This window comes from Podarcis filfolensis (genome assembly GCF_964270895.1).
Source record: "Podarcis filfolensis genome assembly, chromosome: 12".
NCBI lineage: Eukaryota > Metazoa > Chordata > Lepidosauria > Squamata > Lacertidae > Podarcis > Podarcis filfolensis.
Window position 1 is genome coordinate 56,093,670 of NC_139614.1, and position 22,713 is coordinate 56,116,382.

At 44.3% G+C, this 22,713-nt stretch overlaps 1 protein-coding gene across 1 annotated transcript in view; it reads right to left on the minus strand.

Moving 5' to 3' along the window:
* Window positions 1-22,713, minus strand: part of SMARCC1 (SWI/SNF related BAF chromatin remodeling complex subunit C1) — a 92,382-nt gene that overhangs the window by 35,423 nt on the left and 34,246 nt on the right. Inside the window, exons 15-21 of the mRNA XM_083579298.1 lie at window positions 20,343-20,414; window positions 17,743-17,856; window positions 16,335-16,488; window positions 15,555-15,668; window positions 13,506-13,565; window positions 5,837-6,095; window positions 4,445-4,606 (exon numbers count right to left, since the gene is read on the minus strand). Of these exons, the coding sequence (XP_083435424.1) occupies window positions 4,445-4,606; window positions 5,837-6,095; window positions 13,506-13,565; window positions 15,555-15,668; window positions 16,335-16,488; window positions 17,743-17,856; window positions 20,343-20,414 (935 nt within the window). The remainder of the gene's footprint in view (window positions 1-4,444; window positions 4,607-5,836; window positions 6,096-13,505; window positions 13,566-15,554; window positions 15,669-16,334; window positions 16,489-17,742; window positions 17,857-20,342; window positions 20,415-22,713) is intronic.

Consider the following 22,713-nt stretch of genomic DNA (forward strand, 5'->3'; position numbering starts at 1 on the left):
GGGGTTGGACTAGATGACCCTTGGGTCCCTTCCAACTCTAAGATTCTATTATTCAACCCTCTAGCTGCCTTCACAGAAGGAGAGACGCCTGCTGCAAAAGGACCACCCCAAGGCCACTGCCTAGGGTTGCTTGGCAGCGCAGCTGGCTCCAAATATTCTACTTAGCCAAACAGGGTTGCCGCGCAAATAAAAAACCGCAAACCCCCACATATGCTGCCTTGGACAACTTGGGAGGATGTGTGCACAGGAGAGGCCCTGAAGTGAGGTTTTCAGCAACGGAAAACATCCGATCTGAGCAGATGTGGAGCTGCATCCACTGTAGCTCAAGCCTGCCATGCTCCATGGAAACAAATTTGCAGGCTATTCATTTCCCTTCCTAATAGAAAGCTGGAAGCTCATTGAAAGCCTCAGATATTGAACAGCCACTGGGAGCTCTGCATCCAGGAAAAAAATGGATTAGCATCTAGTCTTCCAGGATAGAACAAGCTAAGCTGCAAGGAAAGGAAGAAAATAAAAGATTTTGTGGCTCTGGGTGGGCACACTCAATAAATAAAACAGAGGGAGTGAGGAAGAGACAAAACCAATCCTGAAAAGGCTCATTTCAAAAAAATCCATTTCAAAAAATGGTTGGAAAGGCCAAAGTGTACAGCCATGTTTATCATAAGAATACAGTGGTACCTCTGGTTGCGAACAGGATCCGTTCCGGAGGCCTGTTCGCAACATGAGCAGAACACAACCTGCGTCTGCGTGGGTCGCAATTTGATGCTCCTGCGCATGTGTGTGACGTCATTTTGCGTGTCTGCACATGCGCGAGCGGCGAAACCCAGAAGTAACCCTTTCCGGTACTTCCGGGTTGCCACGGGACGCACCCTTAAGATGCTCAACCTGAAGCAAACGTAACATGAGGTATGACTGTAGATGATTGAGTCTTTCTTCTGCTATGATATACCAGAAGACTGGTGTGCTCTTTTCAGGAGAGAAGGGTCGCTTATTACCAGCTATTCTGTACTGAAGAAGATTTACAGCCAGAGTGGGCAACCGGGAAATGCTCCCGAGACTTGGGAAGTTTGCAACCTTCCCAGGGCATTTTTCCAGGGTGGCGGCAGCAGCAGCAGAGCGCAACCCTGAGATGCTGCATTTGAAGCCTCCAGCAAGTCCTAAGAACCAGTGAACGATGCGAGTGAGGATTTCTCAACTCTTTCAACACGAAGACATGGGAATGACAAAATATTTCGCTTAACCTTAGGGTTTCTTCATGCCTTATGCAGTGGCATTTTCTCAGCTACCTGCACATTTGCCGTGGGTGTGCATTACATACTCACTTGGTACATGTAAATGTGTGGTGTGACCTGCGGTCTACGCTGCTCATTATGGCTCTGCAAAATGATTCAGGGATGGGCGCTGGGACTACCAGCTAAAACTGCCAACGCAGTTGCTCATGCTGCAGTTTTACGGCTCAGCTATAGCAATTCCTACTGAGGGATCACCCTTCCCCCCAAGGAAGCGCTTTTAGCACTCTAGAGCAATAATGTTTTAAATCCAACCCTTCTGGTTTTAGCTGCCCAAATATATAAGCAGTATTTTCGGCAGGCATATACCATGCAACTTTGCTGTTGCACATTTGTAAACCGCCCCCCCCCCCCGCAAAAAAAAACACAGGCTTGGCGGAGGGCTTCTTCGCCTTGCACCCTCTGGTGAAAAGCTGTTTCAGAGCAGAGGCGCTGCAGACCGTCGAGTGACCCAATTCAATTTTGCCAAGCCACTCCCCCACAGAGAGCCATCTGCTCCTGCCCTAATTTATTCCATTAGTCACAGATCAATACAAATCACATTAACTGGCTAACGTTAACTGCAAAAATCCAGTTCATTTCTCTCATTCAGAAATAATCTGCACCTCACGTTTTATTCTCTGGGCCAAGGAAAGGCTTCAAATTCTATTATCTGCCGCTAGCGAGCGAAAGGGAAAACACGTGGCTTCTTACTTATGTCTCTGCTGTCCTTGCTGTAATTTTGCATGCTGTACACCCATTTACTGTATTTTTAATGGAAGCGGGGTCTCTAAATATTTCAAAAAGTAAATATTCAGCACTCAATACTAAAGAGCCCTATTCAGGTGCTTGTTCCTCCATCTGATGTTCATCACGTGGAGAACACAGTGGGGGGTGAGGGCGCTTGCCCTGCCATATTCATAGTTGCCCCTGATGAGCTGGAGGATGGCTGTCTGTAAGAGATAACCAATTATACAACCTTCCATAGACATCTGAAGGCAGCCTTGTATCGGGAAGCTTTTAATGTCTGCTGTATTGTGTGCTCTTTTATGTTTTGTTGGAAGCTGCCCAGAGTGGCTGGCGCAACCCAGTCATATGTGCTGGGTACAAGGATAAATTATTATTATTATTGATATTATCATCATCATCTCCACTTAAAAGCACAGAACTCAGCACAGCCAGGAAAAATCAAAACCTCGCCCTGGTCTGGTTCTCTGGGAGGAAGTTCCAGATCTATTGGAGCAGAGTATTAGCTAGGCAGCCATGAAGCTAATCACAACCTCAGGTGTTCACCTGAAACCTATAAGGCCTTGAGATTTGAGTTCAAGTGTCAATGCTTGACATTACTGCAGCTTGACTGAAATTCCCTGTTCTCACAGACTGGGGCAACGTGTGGTACTGTTGTTGTTATCGTATGTAATTGTAGGAAGGAAGATTACTGTAAACTGTGTGGATGCTGAAGGTTGATGGGTATAGGAGGAAGAGAAGAGCAGGAATCTAGGAAAATTAGTTTCAATAGACAAAATTGGTGAGACACTATGGTTCAGGAGGGCACAAAGTAACTGAATGTCCGTCAGCCGAACTGCGTGCTCCTCTGTATCTTGACTGGCACTGCCTGCAGAAACGTTAAAAGTAGGTAACATAACCTACAAACATTACAGTGTGCTGCAGACTAAGCACTGTGGCATTTTGGTCTTAGCAGGAGGCTGAATCAAAGGATGTATTCACCATGGTGCTCAGTAATTATATTTTGACAAAGCTGTAAAATTCTGCTTTATTGTGTATGCAGAAAATGGAAGGAACCATGCCCTAATTACTCTCAAGTCTCACACCAGAAGCAATATCTCTCACTCAAGGACTGCTTTCCATTGTGTTGTACAATCTGCTTAAATGTAGGAATTATCAAGATGACCCCTAATTTACTGTTTCCTGAACTTGCGCCTGCCACATACGGATCTATGCTGGTGTGGCATTTCGATCATTATTCCAAATGGGGAGAATAATGTTCAATCTCCAAGCATAAAACCAAACGTCTCATATTGTAAATGACTTTCTGGGAAATAAATAAGGCAGTCCAAAGCACTTTTGACACACTTTTGACACCCCACAGATTCTCAAGCATTGTATCAGGCATAATTCCAACTCCCCCATCAAGATCAAACATTTCATTTTTCTTGAGTTCATGAACGATGCAGGCAATAATGATTACAGAGTACGAGCTGTCATGTGACTCTCAGAGTCACAATTACATATTGGTTTTCTTCATCCCTCAATGACCAAAAATACGGTGGCTGATGTGAACAACCCAATCTCTAATTCTGCCTGCTTCCCCTACCCCAAAATAAAGCAAGTCGTGTTCTACTATACCTTTTCCTTTAGTTATGATTGCCTTTGGTTGACATAAACACAATAAAACACCACAAACTGGCTTATAAGTATAAAATCAAATTTACTAGAATAATAGCTAGAATAGAGATAGACTTGTGGCCATTCAAACAACAAACATACTAAGGTGCCATGTGCAAGACAAAGCCTGGAGATACTGTAAACATGGAGTGGATAAATGCACAACTCTATCTTAACTAGTTACATGTGCAGTAAATGTTATACAGACTGGATAAATGAACCATTCAACAAGTAGCGTAAGTCCAATCACAGAATGGCAACCCCGTGCTGCCACAATGGCAAGGGTAGCACACTGGAGAATATGACAAAGTTTTTCAACTCTGTTTTTCAAAGATTGAACTGGATGAGAAAAATGGAATTGAGAATTATCCTCAGTTGAGGTTATTGTCCCCAGGGTGGTGGCTTTGATTTGCCTTCCCGTGATTGATCTGTGTATACGGCTTTGTGTTTCCAACTCAAGACCCATTGAAGAACATCTCATCCAGTTCAATCTTTGAAAAACCAGCCTTGAAAAACTTTTTTCATATTCTCCAGTGTGCTACCCTTGCCGTTAGTATGTTTATTGTTTGAATGGTTACAAGTCTATCTCTATTCTAGCTATTCTAGTAAATTTGGTTCTATACTTATAAGCCAGTTTGTGGTGCTGTTGTTTTGTTGTATTATTATTACTGTCACCACATTTGATGCTTTGTGTATATACTTGACCTAAACACAAATCAGAGATAAGCATGATGGACAGGAGCACCAGACGGCAAACCCTAAGGACATACCAAGTTTCTCTGGCTCATCTGGAGCCGTTCCGGCAATGCAGCTGCTCTCTAGTCCATAAGTGGGATCCACTTTTCCAGAGACTCTGGCTGCCTCCTGCACCTTCTTGACATGGGCCTCAACCAGTTCCAGTGGGACTTCCTCTCGGACCCTGGAAAATTCCTCTGTAAAAAAAGTAAAAACGACAAAGCTTAGAATTTTGTTTTTAGGTGGGAGGGTTTTCAAAGTCATGTACCAATAGAACAGGTAACTCTGTAAGACAGCGGTTCTCAACCTGTGGGTCCCCAGATGTTGTTGGACTACAACTCCCACCATCCCTGAGCTCTGGCCTTGCTAGCTAGGGGTGATGGGAGTTGTAGTTCAACAACACCTGGGGACCCACAGTTTGAGAAAGGCTGCTTTAAGATGACCCTGCTGGATGATCTGATTGCACATTTTACACTATTGTAGTTACTCCTGTTTATTGGACCATTTAGCAAGGGAGATGTGAGTCACAAAGCCAAGAGCGGAGTGGGAGAAGGGGACAAAGGGAGCTGACAGCAGGACAGGCCAATGAATAGCAGAACAAAGGGAGATGTGGCAAGAGACTCGGGCAAGGCAGACAAGAGGACCCCAAAATTAATGGCCAAAAAGCTCAAAGCACAAAGCAGCACCAGCCTTGAGAGAGGAGCCATGAAAAAAGAGACATAAAAAGGAAGGTAATTTTAGCACCAGTACTTTGAATTGACTGATCAGGGAAGATGACATGCAGAGAAGCCTTTTGGGGAAGCTGCCTGCAGAATGGATAAGGCAATTTCCAAGTTATTTTAAAAACGCATTACTCTCACACAGTAAACTCTAATGCACATATTGCCATTGTGCGGCAATTAATAATACAAGGGCTGTTTTGTTCAGAAATCTTGAGAGCATCTTGGACAGCATCTCAGGAAGATGAAATCAAGGATGGGAGCAGACAGCAGAACCTGAAGCATTTGTAATAGGTTAGCAAGGCCCTTTTGAAGTTATGCGTTGAGCTACACAAACGACAAATTAATGCTTGGCGTTTAGGTACCACTTGGCTTAGGCGGTGCTTTACTAACATTAACCAATTAAAGGTAAGTGACAGCAGGCAGCAGACTGCAGGAAAGATGAAAGCAGGCTTCAATTTGCTTCTCTGGGCAGGTTTGCCAGCCTGTGTGCAGACTGTCGTGGCCACCCCCCCCAAACCCCCCCCCCTTATTTATACCAGCATCTTCCCAGGCAGTCCTTAAGTAGTTTTGGTGAATTTACGACAGATCAACCAAGGAGACGGTGGAGGATTTTCTTTAAGGCTAAGTCAGCGCCAAGCATGAAATTAAGACCTTCTCAGACAAGATTGAACTGGAAAGGGGGTGGGGAGGGAAGGTGATCCATACCTAAAGCTGCTTTAGCTGCAGCAGACGCCACCCGGGGATCCACGACAGATGCCAGAAAAGCCACGGTGCTCATCACAGGGTTTCCAGACTGGCTGAAAGGCACAGGCTGGTAAGCCAAAGGGCCCAGCGAGGCATCAGAGTTCTCCAAGTAAGGATCCTCAATGGGAAGCCTCAGGAAATGGAGGATGCACTCATCCTGAGTGCGGCTTCCGACATGCTCAGAAACTTTATTCCAGTCATCTTTGTACATCTCCAACGCCTTAAAAAACAAAGGGGGGAAATCAACTTTTAAAGAGACGCAACGCAAAAGTAGTTGGTTCACAAATTTGGTATACCATGAGAACAGCAGGAACTAAACATTTGTTCAGATAATATAAACAATTTGTGGTCCTATTGAGATTAGAAGAAGGTGTCAGTAAGCTGTGGGGAGGTTTGGCTACATGTGACCACTCTTTTAAAAGAAATACCGTATTTTTCGCCTTTTTCCCCTCCAAAAATGAAGGGGAAATGTGTGTGCGTCCTATGGGGCGAATGCAGGCTTTCGCTGAAGCCTGGAGAGCGAGAGGGGTCGGTGCGCACCGACCCCTCTCGCTCTCCAGGCTTCGTGCAGGTCTCTGCAAGCCGTGGGAGCCCGGCGCTGGGCTCCCGCAGCTTGCGGAGAGTTGCCTGCATGCTGAAGCCTGGGCGCGCTGAGCTCAGCGTGCCCAGGCTTCACGCAGCTCTCTGCAAGGCCGGGAGCCCGGCGCCGGGCTCCCACGGCTTGCGGAGAGTTACCTGTTCTGGGGGCTGGGGTCGGGGGAAGCTCGGGCTTCCCCCGCCCCAGCCCCGCGCCTGGGGGGGGAAAAATAATTTTCCCCCTTTATTTTCCTCCCCCCAAACTAGGTACTCCTTATGGGACAGTGCGTCCTATAGGGCGAAAAATACGGTATTTTGATAGATTTTTGTGAACGCCTTTCCATGGAGGTAAATAATAGCAAATGTGTGTAAAAAGAACAAATTTGAAGAGCTGGGAAATTCTAAGAATGTTTATTTCAGAGAAGTTGAGTTACCAGACCGGCAAGGCAAGCGTCAAAAGTGATTACACTGGACCAAAACTACATACATTCTGCAACTTGTTTGACAGCAGGATCCTCCTATTGTATGAGATAAATGGGAGCCTTTTTTCAGTATAGCAAGCAGTAAGAGAAAGGCCAGAACATTGGAGACAAGCATTTATGGTGTAAGCTTGCCCTGAAGTACCATCCTCCAGTCTTTGGTACCGCTGGGCCATCACTGCTATTTCTGAACTCTCCTAGTGGCAAAAAATGTCCAAGCAGCAGCCACTCTTGGGGATCTTTTACCACCCCTTCCTTCTACAACACTGACTCTGAAACATGAAGAGAAGGTAGCCAAGCGCTGTCATTTAGATCCTCTGACCTCAGAAACATGCCTAAAACTTCTGCTGCATTATTGGTATGGTATCTTCGATTCAGGTTCCCCACCCATATATTTCCCTGAACACAGAAACAAAATTCAGCAAAGTAAGGGCTACACCAGCCTAGCATTTCAGCTTTGGATCTGAGAGTTGCTACTTCAAAACAGCTTGGCAACCAGCATGTGGCTTTACCTTCTCTAGAGTGAGGCCAAGTGGTGTCCATCATCGTGGCTGTTGCTAATCCGACTCCAAACTCTCTCCTCCTTCCCTGGCCACCTCCAATCCCACAACCTGCCCCTTGACCTTAGCCTCACTGGTCTTTGCACCAATTTCGCTACTATAATCTTTCCTATCACCTTTCAAATGCATTGCAAGTCTCACCTGCCATGTCTCTTCCTTTGAGCAACTCAGGTCTCTGCAAGCTTTACTGCCTTCCATCTCTCTTTACCCATCTCCAACCTGCTTTACAATTACCTCTAATCTACTAGTCCATGCTACAGCGTCGTCTCTTGCCAAGATTATTATTATTGACATATTCTTTGTGTCCTTCCTTCCTGTAGTCCCTTTCTCTTGGCTTGATTCATATTGGCTCATCTAAATTGTCCCCACCCCAACCTGACATGACTCCACTCTCATGTAAACCATCATCTGAAGGCGTAGGCTTTCAGATTGTTCTCTTTTATTTGCTGGCTTCTAAGCTTTGTGTGGCCGAATTATCTCTTCCAGCTTGTGTTTTCTCCAAATTTTGGAACTATGGCAGCTAGAATAAGTTGTAGAATTTAATATAAGTATCTAGAGGAAGGCAGAATTCGTAGATGGAGGTATCCTGTTTCTACTTCCCATCTGAATGCAACAGATTTGCTTCTAGAGCATGTTGAAAAGGAAAAGGGAACTGATTGTCCTTAAGGCAAGGGAGGGTACCAAGGAGAATAGTGTAGTGCAAACACTTTGATTTTTATGGAAATATTGCACAAAATGATTACAAATTTTTAAAAAAGGAAAGGCAGTATACCTGTCAAATGTACTGGAGGGTACAAATAAAAAAAAAGGGGACTTCAACGGGTTCTCTTTCTCTGGAGAGAAACATGACCTCCAAGTCTTCTCTCCCATATGGATTGTAGGAACCCAAAAATTTATATGAAAGCAGCTGCTGACAATTTGATTACCTGAGCTTTCCTACATCAGCCATCGTGTCAACTGTTCTACAAAATCTAATGTCACCTTGCTCATTCCACGTGGAAACAGCCAGACTTGTATTGCTATCACAAGACGCAATTCAAGTTCCAGGGACTAGAAGTCCATAATAAAGACATCCTGGTTTTGCAACAGGAACAAATAAGGCATATATCTGTGTGCTGTATGTTACTGGCACAAGTTCCTGTGAGATTTATTTGCTGCATTTGGAATTTGGTGTTCTCTTCTGGGAAGGCCGGGGCAGGGAATGCTTTTATAACATGTGGTAGCAAAATGTACGCTTAGTCAGCAGCTGCAGCCAATCCCAATTTCTTCACCAATACACCCGCAGGATACAAATGTTAGAGAACATGTTTGTTGCCATTATGTTTTACACCTACACTACACAATGTGCGAAGCAGCTCTAAGAAGGAAGAAATGTGTGAATGGAGCTAAAAAACAACTGACACTGTAAATGCAAAGAGTCAGGGACTAGGAGAAGCAGCTAGGAAAGAACTGGCTTCTGTGCCAAATCACATTTTCTATTTTAACAACTACAGATACAACATGTTCTTGGGTTTAGTCAGTAACCAGGAGAGCCTGAAAGGCAAAGGATGCTGGAGAGGTCACAAACTGAGTAGGGGGCTTCCAAGAATCTGCTCCACCTGGATTCCACTCTGTGCTGCACTAATTCTAACCGGGCACATAAATGTTTTCCCCTATGGCAACCTTGATTTCCGCTTGTTTCAGCTGTCTTACTGCTTAGAAGAAAGCCAATAACATTTCCTTTTGTGTTCTGTGGAATTTAACATGTATGTAACACAACTTCATTTATCTGGCTGCTGAGATCTGACAGTGATTAACCTGCAGGGAGGGGAAAAACCGACTCCGCGCCAAAGAGATACAGGGCCGGCAGGCAAGGGACAACTTGGATATTTATTTTTTTGAAGCTTGTGACATATGCACTTCCTCAAAGGCACTCTAAGAATTTATAAAGGACGTGCTTCATCTATTGGAGGTTGAAACACAAACTGATATCCGCTTCGCTGCTTTATCTGGATGTTAAAATGTGTGAGAGAAAGGGGGAAAAAGCAGTTGTGTCTAGAGAGCTAAATTATAGTACAGACGCTGGGCTCTCTCCCTGTCAAAAATGAATTAGCAAGATGGTTCTCCTATGAATTAGCTGCTCAGAAGCTTTCTTGCAGTCTTGCATAGCAACAGTTCAGTTTTACCCAAGGCGCCACTGATATCATTGTCACCTCCTTTCAAATATGGAAGTATAAGATCAACTGACACCTCTGGGCTGCAAATAAGCCACATTACTGTATCTTTCTGGAAATCGCTGTTCCGGGCTAGTCGCACTATTAACGGGAATGAAAAGTGTAAGATATGCTGCCGCTGCAAATAACCTTATCAACACGACTGATTTACACAATCAGACACCGTAAGGTGCATTAAATGACATTATTTTATACACTGCATCCCAGTGCTGATAAGCAATGCAGTGTCAAACTCATCATCCTGAAGTAACACAGATGTTTTCATGTAAAATGGACCTCTGTATGGAAGCAGAATTCTGTTATGCTGCCCCATCCAATGAAGAAGAAGAAGAAGAAGAAGAAGAAGAAGAAGAAGAGGAGGAGGAGGAGGAGGAGGAGGAGTTTGGATTTGATATCCCGCTTTATCACTACCCTAAGGAGTCTCAAAGCAGCTAACATTCTCCTTTCCCTTCCCCACAACAAACACTCTGTGAGGTGAGTGGGGCTGAGAGACTTCAGAGAAGTGTGACTAGCCCAAGGTCACCCAGTAGCTGCATGTGGAGGAGCGGGGAAGTGAACCCAGTTCACCAGATTACAAGTCTACCACTCTTAACCACTACACCACACTGACAGTGTTCCTGCTACGTATTCAAGAAATCAGGGAGAGACAGTGAGTGCACCATTTATAAGACAGAACCTGCCTCCCCCTTTTGCTAGTACTCTAACATCCACACTGCTATTAAGGGGGAAGCTTTACCTAGCTACCTTACCATGAGGGAACAGGTGGCATGTGGAGACAGCAATGGTGACTGTTTAGTTGCTCAGGTGGTTGTGTGTTCCCTCCCTACCCCACTCAGGTTCAAGTTATGCCACTAAACTCCTCTTCAGGAAAGGCTGGGGTGGTTTCCTACGCAAGAGGAGAAAGTCTATCCTGGCTGCTTTCCTGAAACCGAAGGAGATTTACTTGGCCTGCCAGAGCTATTGCAATTCCAACGTGGGCTAGGCAGAGAAAGACCAGACCTGCACGCTCTTGCCGATTAGACAACTTGATTTACTCAAGTAAGCACAAGGCATGCTTTGCCGCCAAGCAGGAAACCGCCTGCGCTGTCAGAAACCAGCGGCTACCGTTTCCCTCTCGTCTGGCAAGAGGGCTTCTGGCTTGCTCAGACACCAAAGTCAGCCAGCACTTCCACGTTTATATTAAGCCACGACATATGCGAGCACAGATCTTGAAAGCCTCCGTGTTGGAGCAACACAGGGGGAAATTAGGCGTGCTCAGAGAAACAGCACAGCTGGTGTTTACTACAAACCCAGTGCTGAACAATGAAAAATCTGCAAGGGTCGTAATACTGCACACGTGGCCCAGAAGAACTTGCACCCCACAAGAAGGTGACAGTGACGTCAGGCAGGATGCATGTGTGAGCTCCTGCCAGGGTGGGTGCTGCAAATATGCAGGGCGAGCCCCCACCCCGCAACAGCCAATGAACACACCTAACAGACTAGAACATCACATGACTAGAGCGACCCCTTGCAAGAGCTTCCAGCTCAGCCCTGCCTCTTTGGTCTGAGCAACACTCAGCTCACCACGGCTCGCTGTCCAGTATTTCCTGCCTCACTTTTTATCCGTGCCTCATCCTGTGCCTTTTTACTTAATGCCAGTTGACCTAGCAGTAGCCCAGTCTGACGCTTCTCCACAAATGCTTGGGGAATACAAGTCAGATACAAGCTTTTTCTTTTTCTGCTTTGCTCCGCCCCAAACTCAAAATGCTATTAAGCTCTGCTTTTCAAAAAGCGAGACAAAAGCACAGCACGGCTACAATTAACGTCAACAGGGGAAAGCGGGTGATATGGAGAAAATATTGACTGGAAATACCATGGAGACCTCCCATGCAAAGTATCAAGACACTCTTATTTTCAGACTAGGGCAGGCAGTGTGCAAGGTTTTGTTGCTGTTGTTGTTCCATCGCCCAATGATGGAGTGGACGGCCTGGGTAGGAACAGAATACTATGGTTCAGTTCAGCATTGACAGAAAACCATGGTTTCCTGCTATGTGAATGAACCATGGTGAGCTTTGAGCTTGTACATTACAGCTAGGAGCCATCAGCGTATTTTTTTTCTAATCCTCCTATATTTATAATACATTTATCTTAACATCCAAACTTGGGAAACCCATGGTTTGTTTAAATTTAGGTGAGAACAAATCAGGATCAAAACATAGAGAACTGTGGCTAGTTTAAACTCTGAAGCAGAATCCTCTAATTTCCCCTGACATATGGAAGACTGGGGGGGGGGGAGTGAACACAAAAGCCCAAGCAGGCTCATTCATGTAGACGGGAACGATGACTGCCTGTTGTGCCTGAGAACCAATGGAGGACGGCCTTTTCCTACCGGAGGCTGCCTGAAACATTTGCTCATCAGAGGCTCTCCTCCAGGTCCCCTATCACCTAAAGCGAGGTGGTGGGTGCCTAGGAAGAAGACTTTTCCCATCGTGGTGCCTTGCATTAGTAACACCTACTCCAGAGCAGATCACCTGATGCCACTTTTGATGCTTCTTCAGCACAAGGAAGAGGGTCTTTTTCAGCTGCCTAGCCATTGCAGCATATTTTAGAGCATGTTTTATTTTCGTTTTTATAGCTCTGCTGGATTTTATGAGTGCTACCCTTTTGCACTTTTAACGTTTTATATAGAGATTTCATTACAGTTTCTTCATATAAACTGTACATCACTCAGCAGCCTTTGCAATGAAGAACTGCCGATAGATAATATTAAACAAATTCCAGTATGTATGTAAGCAGCTTTGAGACACAACCTAAGGCTCTGTACAGCAAGATTACAAAGGCCTCATCGCATCTGGAAACCAAGCCTTATGAGGAACGGTTTAGGGAGGGAGGAATGGTTTAGGGAGGTGGGTATGTTTAAGCCTGGAGAAGGGCAGACTGAGAGGAGATATGATAGCTACCTTCAAATATCTAAAAGGCTGTCACATGGATGATGGAGCAAGCTTGTTTTCTCCTGCTCCAGAGGGTAGGACTCAAACCATTGAATTCAAATTAGAAAAAGGGAGATTCCAACTTATCTGAAGAGCTTTTAGATGGTAAACCTGATCGGCAGTGGAACAGACTCCCTCTGAAGGTAGCAGATTCTCCTTCATGGAAGGTTTTTAAGCCATCTGTCATGGGTGCCTTGCAGGGGGGTTAGACTAATGACCTTGGGGTCCTTTCCAAATCTACAATTCTATTTTTGTAAGATTCTTGCATCGACTCCTTTCAGGTTCATCCACAGCTTTGCAACAAAACACCATCAACAATTCTATAGCCATACAGCTGACAACCAAGGACTCATGTTTTACTTATTGCTTATTATTATACTATTATTTTTTTATTAAATTTATGTACCACCCTTCATCAACAGATCTCAGGGCAGTTTGGAATAAAATACAAGATAAAACACAATAATTAAACCAAAACCACAAAACAATAACACACACACCCCTTCCCACAGGCACATGTAAAAGTCTGTAGGATATTAATCAGCCAAATGCTTGGTTGAAGAGGAACGTTTTTGCCCGGCGCCTAAAAATATCTAATGAAGGTGCCAGGCGAACCTCCCTGGGGGAGAGCATTTCACAAATGGGGAGCCACTGCAGAAAAGGCTCCGCTCTCTACTCGACAGCCTTGTTCTATACAAGAAGTCACCCAGAAACATATTAACTCAATTTAAGTCAGAAACTAGGTACCAATTCAAATGTCACTCAGCAGCCTCCTTTTCTCTGCATCCCCACCATCACAATTCCCCAATTTCCCCCCACTCAAAATTTCTTACCTCAAGTAGCAGCAGGGTCTCTTGTTCTGTCCATTCTCGCCCAGCGCTAGCACTTTTGCTCTGTATGAAGGAGAAGGGAAACAGTTCACTCATGTACCCAGTGCACAGGTGAGTACGGCTATTATTGTCAAGAGGTGGGATTGGCAATTTGTTCCACCACAGATGTGTTACTTGTTGGAAGGGGCCTCTCTAAACACAGACAAGCCCTAGTGGCACATGCCATGTCAAAGGAGAACCTGATAAACTCTTGCAAGTTGCATCATCTGCATCATCATCATTTCATTATTTGTATGGCACCCATCAGCCACTCTGGGCGACTTCCATCAATCAATCAATCAATCAATCTACACACACACACAAAATAAAACATCAAACTTTAAAAACTTCCCTATATAGGGCTGCCTTCAGGTGTCTTCTAAAAGTCAAATAGTTGTTTATCTGTTTGACATCTGAGGGGAGGGCGTTCCACAGGGCAGGCGCCACTACTGAGAAAGATGACTGCTGCTCCTCGGGGCAGCCTGACTCAGCAGTTGAGGCAAGAATCCCAGAAGCAATCAACACTCGCTCAGTAGGAAATCTGATCAGAATAGAGGGTTAACTATTTCTAAGGTTACGGATCTGTGTAATGGAAGAAGCGCTGCATGCAGGCACTTTCCCTTTAAGACAATGTTCGAACAAGTGAGGGAAAGTGCAAGAGCTCTCCTTTTAGCAACAGCCTACAAAGGAGAATAGTCCCGTGGGGGAGGAAGGATTGCAGAGAAGGAAAGAAGGCAAAATGGCCCTCATACAACACCCTGCACTGATGCTAGGATATGGCTGCTAATTCAAATACCAAGAGTAGATTAGCCTACTATCAGCCCAATTCTCTGCAACTAAGAGTAACAGGAACGCACAACCTGCGTCAAATTTTAATAAATGCAACATGCCAGCAAAGACTGTGTTCAAGTGACTGAGACAAGCTCAGCTAAATAAATGGGCCCCATTACAGGGGAAGGCTAACATGCCTTGTCCCAACATCTGCTTGTTTCCCTCCTCCCAAATATGGCAATCAAAAGCAATGCTTAGAATGCCCATTAAATCTCCCAGAATTCTCTACAGGTGCTCATAAATATTTAGCATTCTAGGAAAATATCACCCCAGCCTTAAAATTAGCATCAATTCTTGTTGCTAAAAAAGCCAGAAAAAGGATCAATAGGGTGTGAGTGTGGGTGTGGGTGTGGGAGAGAGAGAGAGAAACAGCTGTTCTGAACCAAACATACAGCATTTATAAAGATTTGACTGTGTAGAAGTTCTGTGCATGGTACACAAACATCACAGGGGCACAAGTCTGAATATTTAATGATGGCCATGTATTTCTGTTGAGCTATCATAAGCAGAGGGCAACAAGGAAATTCCTGCATTGTAAGAACACCCCTGCAGGACCAGGCAAAGGCCCATCTAGCCAGGCACCTCCTTCTCAGTGGCTGGCCAGATAACCTAATGAGGATCCCTCAAGGAGGACTCAAGTGAAACAGCATTGTTCTGCAGCTGCTGGAATTCAGAGGCATACTGCCTCCGATACTGGTCCAAGTTGGTGGTCATTACTGCATCTTTTGGTAGCAAATCCCATAGTTGGAACATGTGCTCTGTGAAGAAGTACGTTTGACTTGAATCTCCCAACATTCAGGTGCCTCCAGGAACCCCACAAGCAGGAGATGAGTGCAAGAGCCCACGAATTACCCCCAGGAACCAGCAATCAGAGGAATGCTGCCTTACATAGTCTTGACTACTAAGTCGCTGATGGGCTGCCCAAGAAACAGAAAACGTAATCTCTGCAAGTTCTTAATGTCTGACACTGTATTGTTTTTAATATTCGGTTGGAAGCTGCCCAGAGTGGCTGGGGAAACCCAGCCAAATGGGCAGGGTATAAATATCAAATAATAATAATAATAATAATAATAATAATAATAATAATAATTATTATTATTATTATTATTATTATTACATATATATAACACAAGGGGGGGCAGGCAGGGGTCTGGAAAGGAAAGAGAATATCTAGTGCCTTGCCTTTGCCAATGTTTTCTTTGAGTATATGTCTGTACGAAGCCCAAAGTTCTGCAGGTCAGTAGGTTTATCCTTGTTTTTCTCGGGGAAATTCAACATCTGCTGAGCAGCTGGGATCTGGGTAAAGAAATGTAAAAAGGATGAGAGCAGGAGGGAGGATATGAAAGCATCAGAACAGTCATATTAATCAGCCTATGTTACTGGGGAAGTGCAAGTGGAATGCTGAAAATGTGCTATTTATAGTAGATACTACTACTACTACCACCACTACTTGAGAATGCTCAAGAGGAGAATTTCTCGCAATCTGTCAGATTAAGAAAAACAGCTATAGTATCCCTTCTATGATCCATCTGCAGGACCACATGGCAACTGTGAATCCCATCTAATGTTTGCAAATAGTTTTTTTGTTTTTGTTTTAAAGGGACAATTCTCTAAGGTGCTAAAAATCAGGGGTGAAACAGAATTATATAAAAGTTCTTAGCATTTGCCCCTCGGTGTCTGGATGGTATCAACTATTTTGGAAAGCTGTTTGCTTGCTACGCGTTTGGGCCCCTCTTAATGATATTGTGACCAAATTTCAAGTTCCCCAAGTGCAACAGGTTTTCCTCTATGTTTGGATACCACTGGCCACCATTTTGAACAAGGTGGCGGACTGAACCTTCCAAAACTGCACTGGTTTTTTTGGGTCGCTTAGAATTCCCGAGTAACACCAAGAAGGAGGCAGCTGGCCCTGCTACAATTCGTAGGGGGCAAAGGCGTTCCAAGATGGCAACGGATCTTTACCTGAGGTGTCCGAAGGTGAAGAGGCATGAGTCCCGAGGGAGTGTCGGCAAGCACATTGAAGTGTGGGGTGGGAGGAGGCCCCATGGCCATGGGTCGGCTTTCGGGATCCACTTGGTAATTAATAAGCCCCCACTGTTCCAAAAAGGCATGTACCCTAGGAGGTGACATTAAAAGAGCGAAAGTCTGAATGAAGGAAAAGTTATCAGAATGGGAAAGGCAGTGGGTCAGAAAGAGGGAACATTTCAGAATAGAAGGACTTATGTAACTTCAAGACCAGTAACTGGGGAGCTAGCCCTGAAGCATCTTACAATAGCTCCACACCCATCTTTTCCTTTTACTCTTGTTCAGCTCATTTCAGTTGGGCTTGGGGAAAACTTCCCAGAATGCTGCATGCATGCGTGTACACACACACCCCTCTGCCCCCTACATGGCACACAAAGCCCATTACTCGATGCAGCTCTCTCATCTTGCCTCAGGGCAGGCTCCCCATCTGCTGAAGGGTGAGAAAAACCCTCTTCACTTGCCTTTAGGCAAATTAAGAAGCGGTTATTGTGCCAGGCAATTGGTTTGAACTGAATTTTAACTCTCGCTCTTTTGACTGGTTTATGCAACACTGGGTTTTTTGTGGCTTTGTGCTTTATTACGTTGGTCTGGTTATATGCTCTTTTGGCATTGTTTAAATTCTGATTTTGATTTTATAAACATTTAAAATTAAAATAACCGAGGAAAGCAAAATTATTAAATGAGCATTCGATAGAGTAAATCTGGCATTTCATAAAATGCAACCCTTCTGCAGGCCAATAATAGTAATAATGTGTAGTCACTGGATTCTGAGATGGCTGACAGGAGGTTGTGGAAAGAATATCAGAAAACACAACACATATTGAGGAAGTTCTTTCCCAAATGCTTGACTGACACCAATAAGTACTCAGAACTGACATCATGGCTGGGAATGAGTGGCTTGATCACATCATGTGATCTCTACACCTTTCCAACCAGTCTCTACTGAATCTATATTAGGCTATCAGAGGTTTTTTTAACCTAGACCACAGAGATGGGGATGGTGCCTGGAGCACCTTGTAAAAAAGAAAGAAAAAGGCAGCATAGGATATAAGCAAGAATAGCTTCTTCCTTCCATTTCCCACACTGCCTTAGAAACACTCTGCGCATGGATACTCTCCAGGTCAGCTGACAGAAAAAGCAGCAGGTAAGAAAATGCATGGCTGCATTTGGGCATAGAGTACATGTTCTTTGTCTTTCAAGCATTAATCTGCTCATCCCTCAATATTTCCCCAGCCCTGAAGTTTTGAACAATGGGATTTTTAGCTTGAAAGGGATGATTTTAAAAAACCCACTTTGCTGAGTTTAAGATCCTGTTCCACCTGCAGCCAAATAGAGCAAGACTTACCGCATTACTGCACAAACGTCTCCAGTCAAGTTCCTTCTGCAGGCAGTGCTAGTCAAGTACTCTTGAGGGTTTAAGCGATACGTATCAATCATGAAATTGCGGTAAGCCAAGTATCTGAAAAGAAATCCACAGACATAATATGGACACACTTTCCCACTGTGCGTCACTTGAGAATGTGAGGGTCTCTTTAACAGAGAAGGCTATTACGACGCTGAATTACTTGCCCTTCACCCTAAGGTACTAGGGCAGGTTACGACGCAATACTAAAAACAATTTAAAGCAGCTTACAGTCACAAAGGTGGTCCCTAAAAATATGCACCTCAAGTGTCAAAAGCCAGGGTGAACAGATGCCTCTGTGGGGGTGGAGTTCCATAAGTTAGGGGCCACCATAGAGAAGGCCCTCCCAGGCTGCTGCCAACCCTCCTGACCCCCGAACTTCTGAGGGTGAAGAAACTACTACAGGGAAGGAGGCGGTTTTTCAGGTAATATTGACAATTTAACTATGTGGTTGATCATTAACAACCTGTCTGAGGACAGGTCTATCGAGAAGCAAAACAAACACCTTCAATCTCCTTTTCTGAATTGAACAGACACGCTGACCTATTTCAAACCAAACCAAACCAATTCCTGTTATGTTCAAAACCAAGGCCTGTTTTAGGAACTGAAGCAAAACAAAGGGAAATGAGGGCTTCAATGTGCAGCTTTTACGCCATGTCTCATCTACTTGGGTGTCCTCGGTTTACTAATAGGACACATACCTTTAGTTACAACCCAGGTGTCAGAAGAAGTTTTGAGTTTCAGTTCAGTGGAGCCTTACAGAGGGGCACCAAGGAGGGCGCCTCTGGGGCAGGAAGGTGCCGGCTATTCCAAGGCCACTTCCCTTATGCAGTAAGCCTGAGAGGGTTTCACACATGGAAGAGCAGCTGAGGAAGACCAACTGGGACATCAGCCTGCTTCCTTCCGCACTCTTCCATGGTGAACCGGGTGGGGGGTGGAGGCGAGAACAAAAAGCAGAAAAGAAAAGAAAAATTGGAGAGAGAGAACAGCAAACATTAAGAAGAGGGATACAGGATAGAAACTACGGAGCTCAGGAGGCAGAAAGCAGGAAAATATTATCCAACAGCTATTTTCATTATGTAAGGGAAATACATTTTCTCTTTATCTTGTTGGCCCACTTAATGATTCATCTTCTAAACACTTCATTTTCGCACAGAAAAAATAAACTAATGCAAAGTAAAGCCCAGGTGAGCTGTGTCTCTTTAGTACTTTCCTTGGTGCCTCCATCCCTTAAAAAGTGCAGGTTAAAACTACTCTCTTGGATGTAAGCCAGATGCCTGGCAGCAAAACCTCTCAGCACTGGCTCCCAGGGAGGCAGGCCTCTTTCTCCTGCATTACTGGATTTAAACAGCATCTCAGAACCTACAGCCTCTGGCAAAATATCTTTTATTTGGAGCTCCAACCTCCCCGCCCGGAGGGCCAGGCCAGGCACAAGAACCCAAAGCCATCCAACTATTGTTTGGGGGGGGAGAGGGGGAGGGAATCAGGCTTTGGAAGTGAACGCTTTTAAAAAAAAATTCATTCTTTATTGATTAAAAATTTACATATCTATACAAACATTATATGGTATCTCTTTACATATGAAGAAAAAGAAAATTATGTCGAGAATAGAAAATTTCCAAAGGAACAAAAAAGAGGAAAAGAAAAAAAGATATAACGAAGATACGAAGTATAAAAAAAATCGAAAGAGGAAAAGACAAGACAAGATTATTTACACAATAAAAGTGTTCATCAACATAATCCTTCCCATCCGTCTCATTTGGAAGTGAACCCTTGGAAACACAGAAGCACTGAGGAAGGCTGCTTGGTGTACAATAAGGAATGCCCATAGGTCTGTTACACAGGACAGAAGAGGAGACAGTTTGCAGGTATAAAAAAAAAACCAAAAACCCGTAATGATCATCCAAAGTGGAGGATAGGGGCAGATGCCCCCCCCCAACTCTTGTGTCAAGGAAAAGAAGCCTCATGGCTCCTGCTTCTATCAAAATTCCAAACCTCAGGAGTAGATTTTGATGGTGGGAGAAGGGGCAGGAGAGGACAAAAGAGGAAGCTCTCTTCTGCTCATGGGGGTCTGTTGGACCAGCAGAGCTGCAGCTGGATACGGCCCAAAACACGCAGAATTTCAGCATGGCATGAAATCCTTATGAAATTGACACAAACTCCGCGTTTCTCCAAACCCGTCTTTCCAACACCAACTTTGTATTTACTTCCATGTCCTTCTATTATGCTGGATGCAGACTGCACTCAGCCCTCAAAAAACTTACTTGCCTCTGAGTGCGTTGCTTCTAAAGACAGTGTCCGCAGTACACGGAAAGATCCAAGATGGATTCCTTGTGCTGTCTCAGACAGGCATGCATGCAGGAAAAGCAGCTTATGGTGTCAGGGAACTGCCTAGCTGAAGAGCAAGTCAAAAGCCCCATTGCAAGAGGTCAGAAATTGTTACATCTGCACCTGGCTGTAATGGCCCTGGGAATAACCGTTGTACCTGTTATAAGCAAAGAGGGGGACACAATACATGCTTACATTGTTCTGCTTTTACTTACATTTCTGGGGTCTTAGATTTGTTTTTCCCATTGAAGAATTCTGGAAGAGCACGGCGCTCGATTACATGAATACTGTGTCAGGAGGAAAAGTGGAATGTGGTCACTATAGAACATGCCCAGATTCACTCAACACTGATCACACACTATGAACTAAGCAGCCACGGCCAACAGCATGACATCTATCCAAGACAAGCACCTTTTCTATAAATATAGCTTTAAAACAGTTATTTAACCTTAAGAGTCTCCAGATCACTAATACCAAAGGAGGAGGGAATAACATTCTGAATCTACATTTGCAGGAAAATAAGTTTGGAACGAAATGTAGTATTGGTCACAACTGCAGGAACCCATAGCTTTCGGATTTGCTATTACAGCATCACTATCGACTTCAATATGTTACAGTCTTAGAATTGTAGGACAGTCACAATGTCCACAGTAAAGAGAAGTGCTTGCTTTACACATTATGGGCTGTAGCAAACAGCCATGTCAAAGCTAAGAAATAAAGAAAACAGGAGTTTCTTTTTTAAAAAAGCAAAAAAAACAAAAAACCACCAACTCAACATATATGGATCTTGAGGTTTCAGCTCTGCTCCCAATTCCTTTACTATACAGAGCACTCTTCTGCTTTATCTGCAACACACCACAATGTGCAGTGTTCTGGATATAATCCCTTTACCATCAATTGAATTATGAAATGGATTTTCTATTTCAGAGAACGATCGAAAGGCTAGTTCATTTATTGAAAGATTAGGTCGAAAATAATTGGGTAATGTGAATTTTCTTCCACAAATTGCTTTAATAGCCTCCAAGAGACTCTGCCATTAACAGAAGTTCCTGACTTGAAGGTCTTCAAATGCATTTACTTTAATTGTCCTCAACTGCCCCCTCTCCCATAACAGAGCTGCATATATAGAAGGCGTTTCTCGGGATTTAGGCCAGAGCTGAGTGTTAGGACCTTCTCCCCCAAGAGTGCTTGACCACTGACTTTTAACACACAGGAACAGAAAAGCAGGCCCTGCTGGATCAGACCGGCATCCAGTTTCCGACGGTGGCAAACCACATTCTCAGGGGAAGCCCAACAGCAGGACATGAAGGTAACAGACCTGAGCATCATTTACTGATGCTAGCTGTGTTAATTTTATTTATGGTACCCAAGTTTTTATTACAAACGTTACTGTCACATGTTTAAATTGATATAGTGCATTGGAGGCTTTCGGAGGAAAAGTGACTCAAAATTTGTTTTGAATTAAAGAAAAACCCTTCTTCTCTAGCACTAAAAGCTGTATATGGAAATGGTTAATTGAATTAGCAGGACAGGACAAATGGCGAAGGATACCTACACATCCTATGCTTCTGGAGGAATGTTATCTCTGACATGTTGTGCCTGACTTGGTTGAAACACAGGATTTAACGGCTGAGAGATTCACCACGGAAATGAAGGGAAACAGGTGGACATGGATGTAAAAATACCTCCTCCTTTTTGGCAACCAAATGACGCAAGTCTTGGAACGGCAATTATACCAGGCCAATTTGCATTCCGTTTAGAGGGTAGTGTCTAGCCTAGTTACAAGTGCTTGGGCATGCTTTGGATACGAAAACACTTTCCCCAGACAGCCATTAGACAAGCTGCGTCCACATACGTCAGAGCAAGGCACTTCAGGGCCGGAAGAATCAGACATGATTTTATTCATATCTACAACTGCATGAGGACGATGGGTCCCATAGCAGCAAGGAAGGAAAAAAATGCGGAACAAAAATGGGGGGGGGGTATTCAGTGTGCCACTCAGTTTTCTTTAAAGGAATTAGGAATAATTGGGTTCTTATTTTTATGTGTAAAAGCTGCCTTGAAGAGTACAAATAAATAAAAATATAATGATAATAATAATCACTTCAATGGGCAGTGAAGGTCTAACTCTGACATTCAGAAAGCCTACATGTGTACAAAATTAAGTGCAGTCTACTATGAGCCATAACGCAGAAGATTTAGCGTTTTATCGAACGCTACCTGAGTGGTGTTCAACTTACACAATGGGACTTTCACTTCCTTTCCTTTCCCCAAGCCCCTCCCTCCCCAGATCGGCTCTGAGGGTCAACAATCTTCCGGGGCAGATTTTGAGGGTGTGTAGGGGGGCTGCAGGGGAGTGGAGTGGGGGGAGGATGTTCCATTGTATGAGCAGCACAGCAGTGATGGATAAAACTCTCAGGTTCCAGGGCCTGACACCTATTACATATTCGGCAGCGATATGGATTTATCTACTGTTTTGGCTGAGAAAGTGACCTCAACGCACACATTTAGGACATGCTGCCTTCATTTAGGGAGGAGGGAAGAAGCGGATGGGTGCACCCCATTCTTTATTCCTGCACTTCAGAA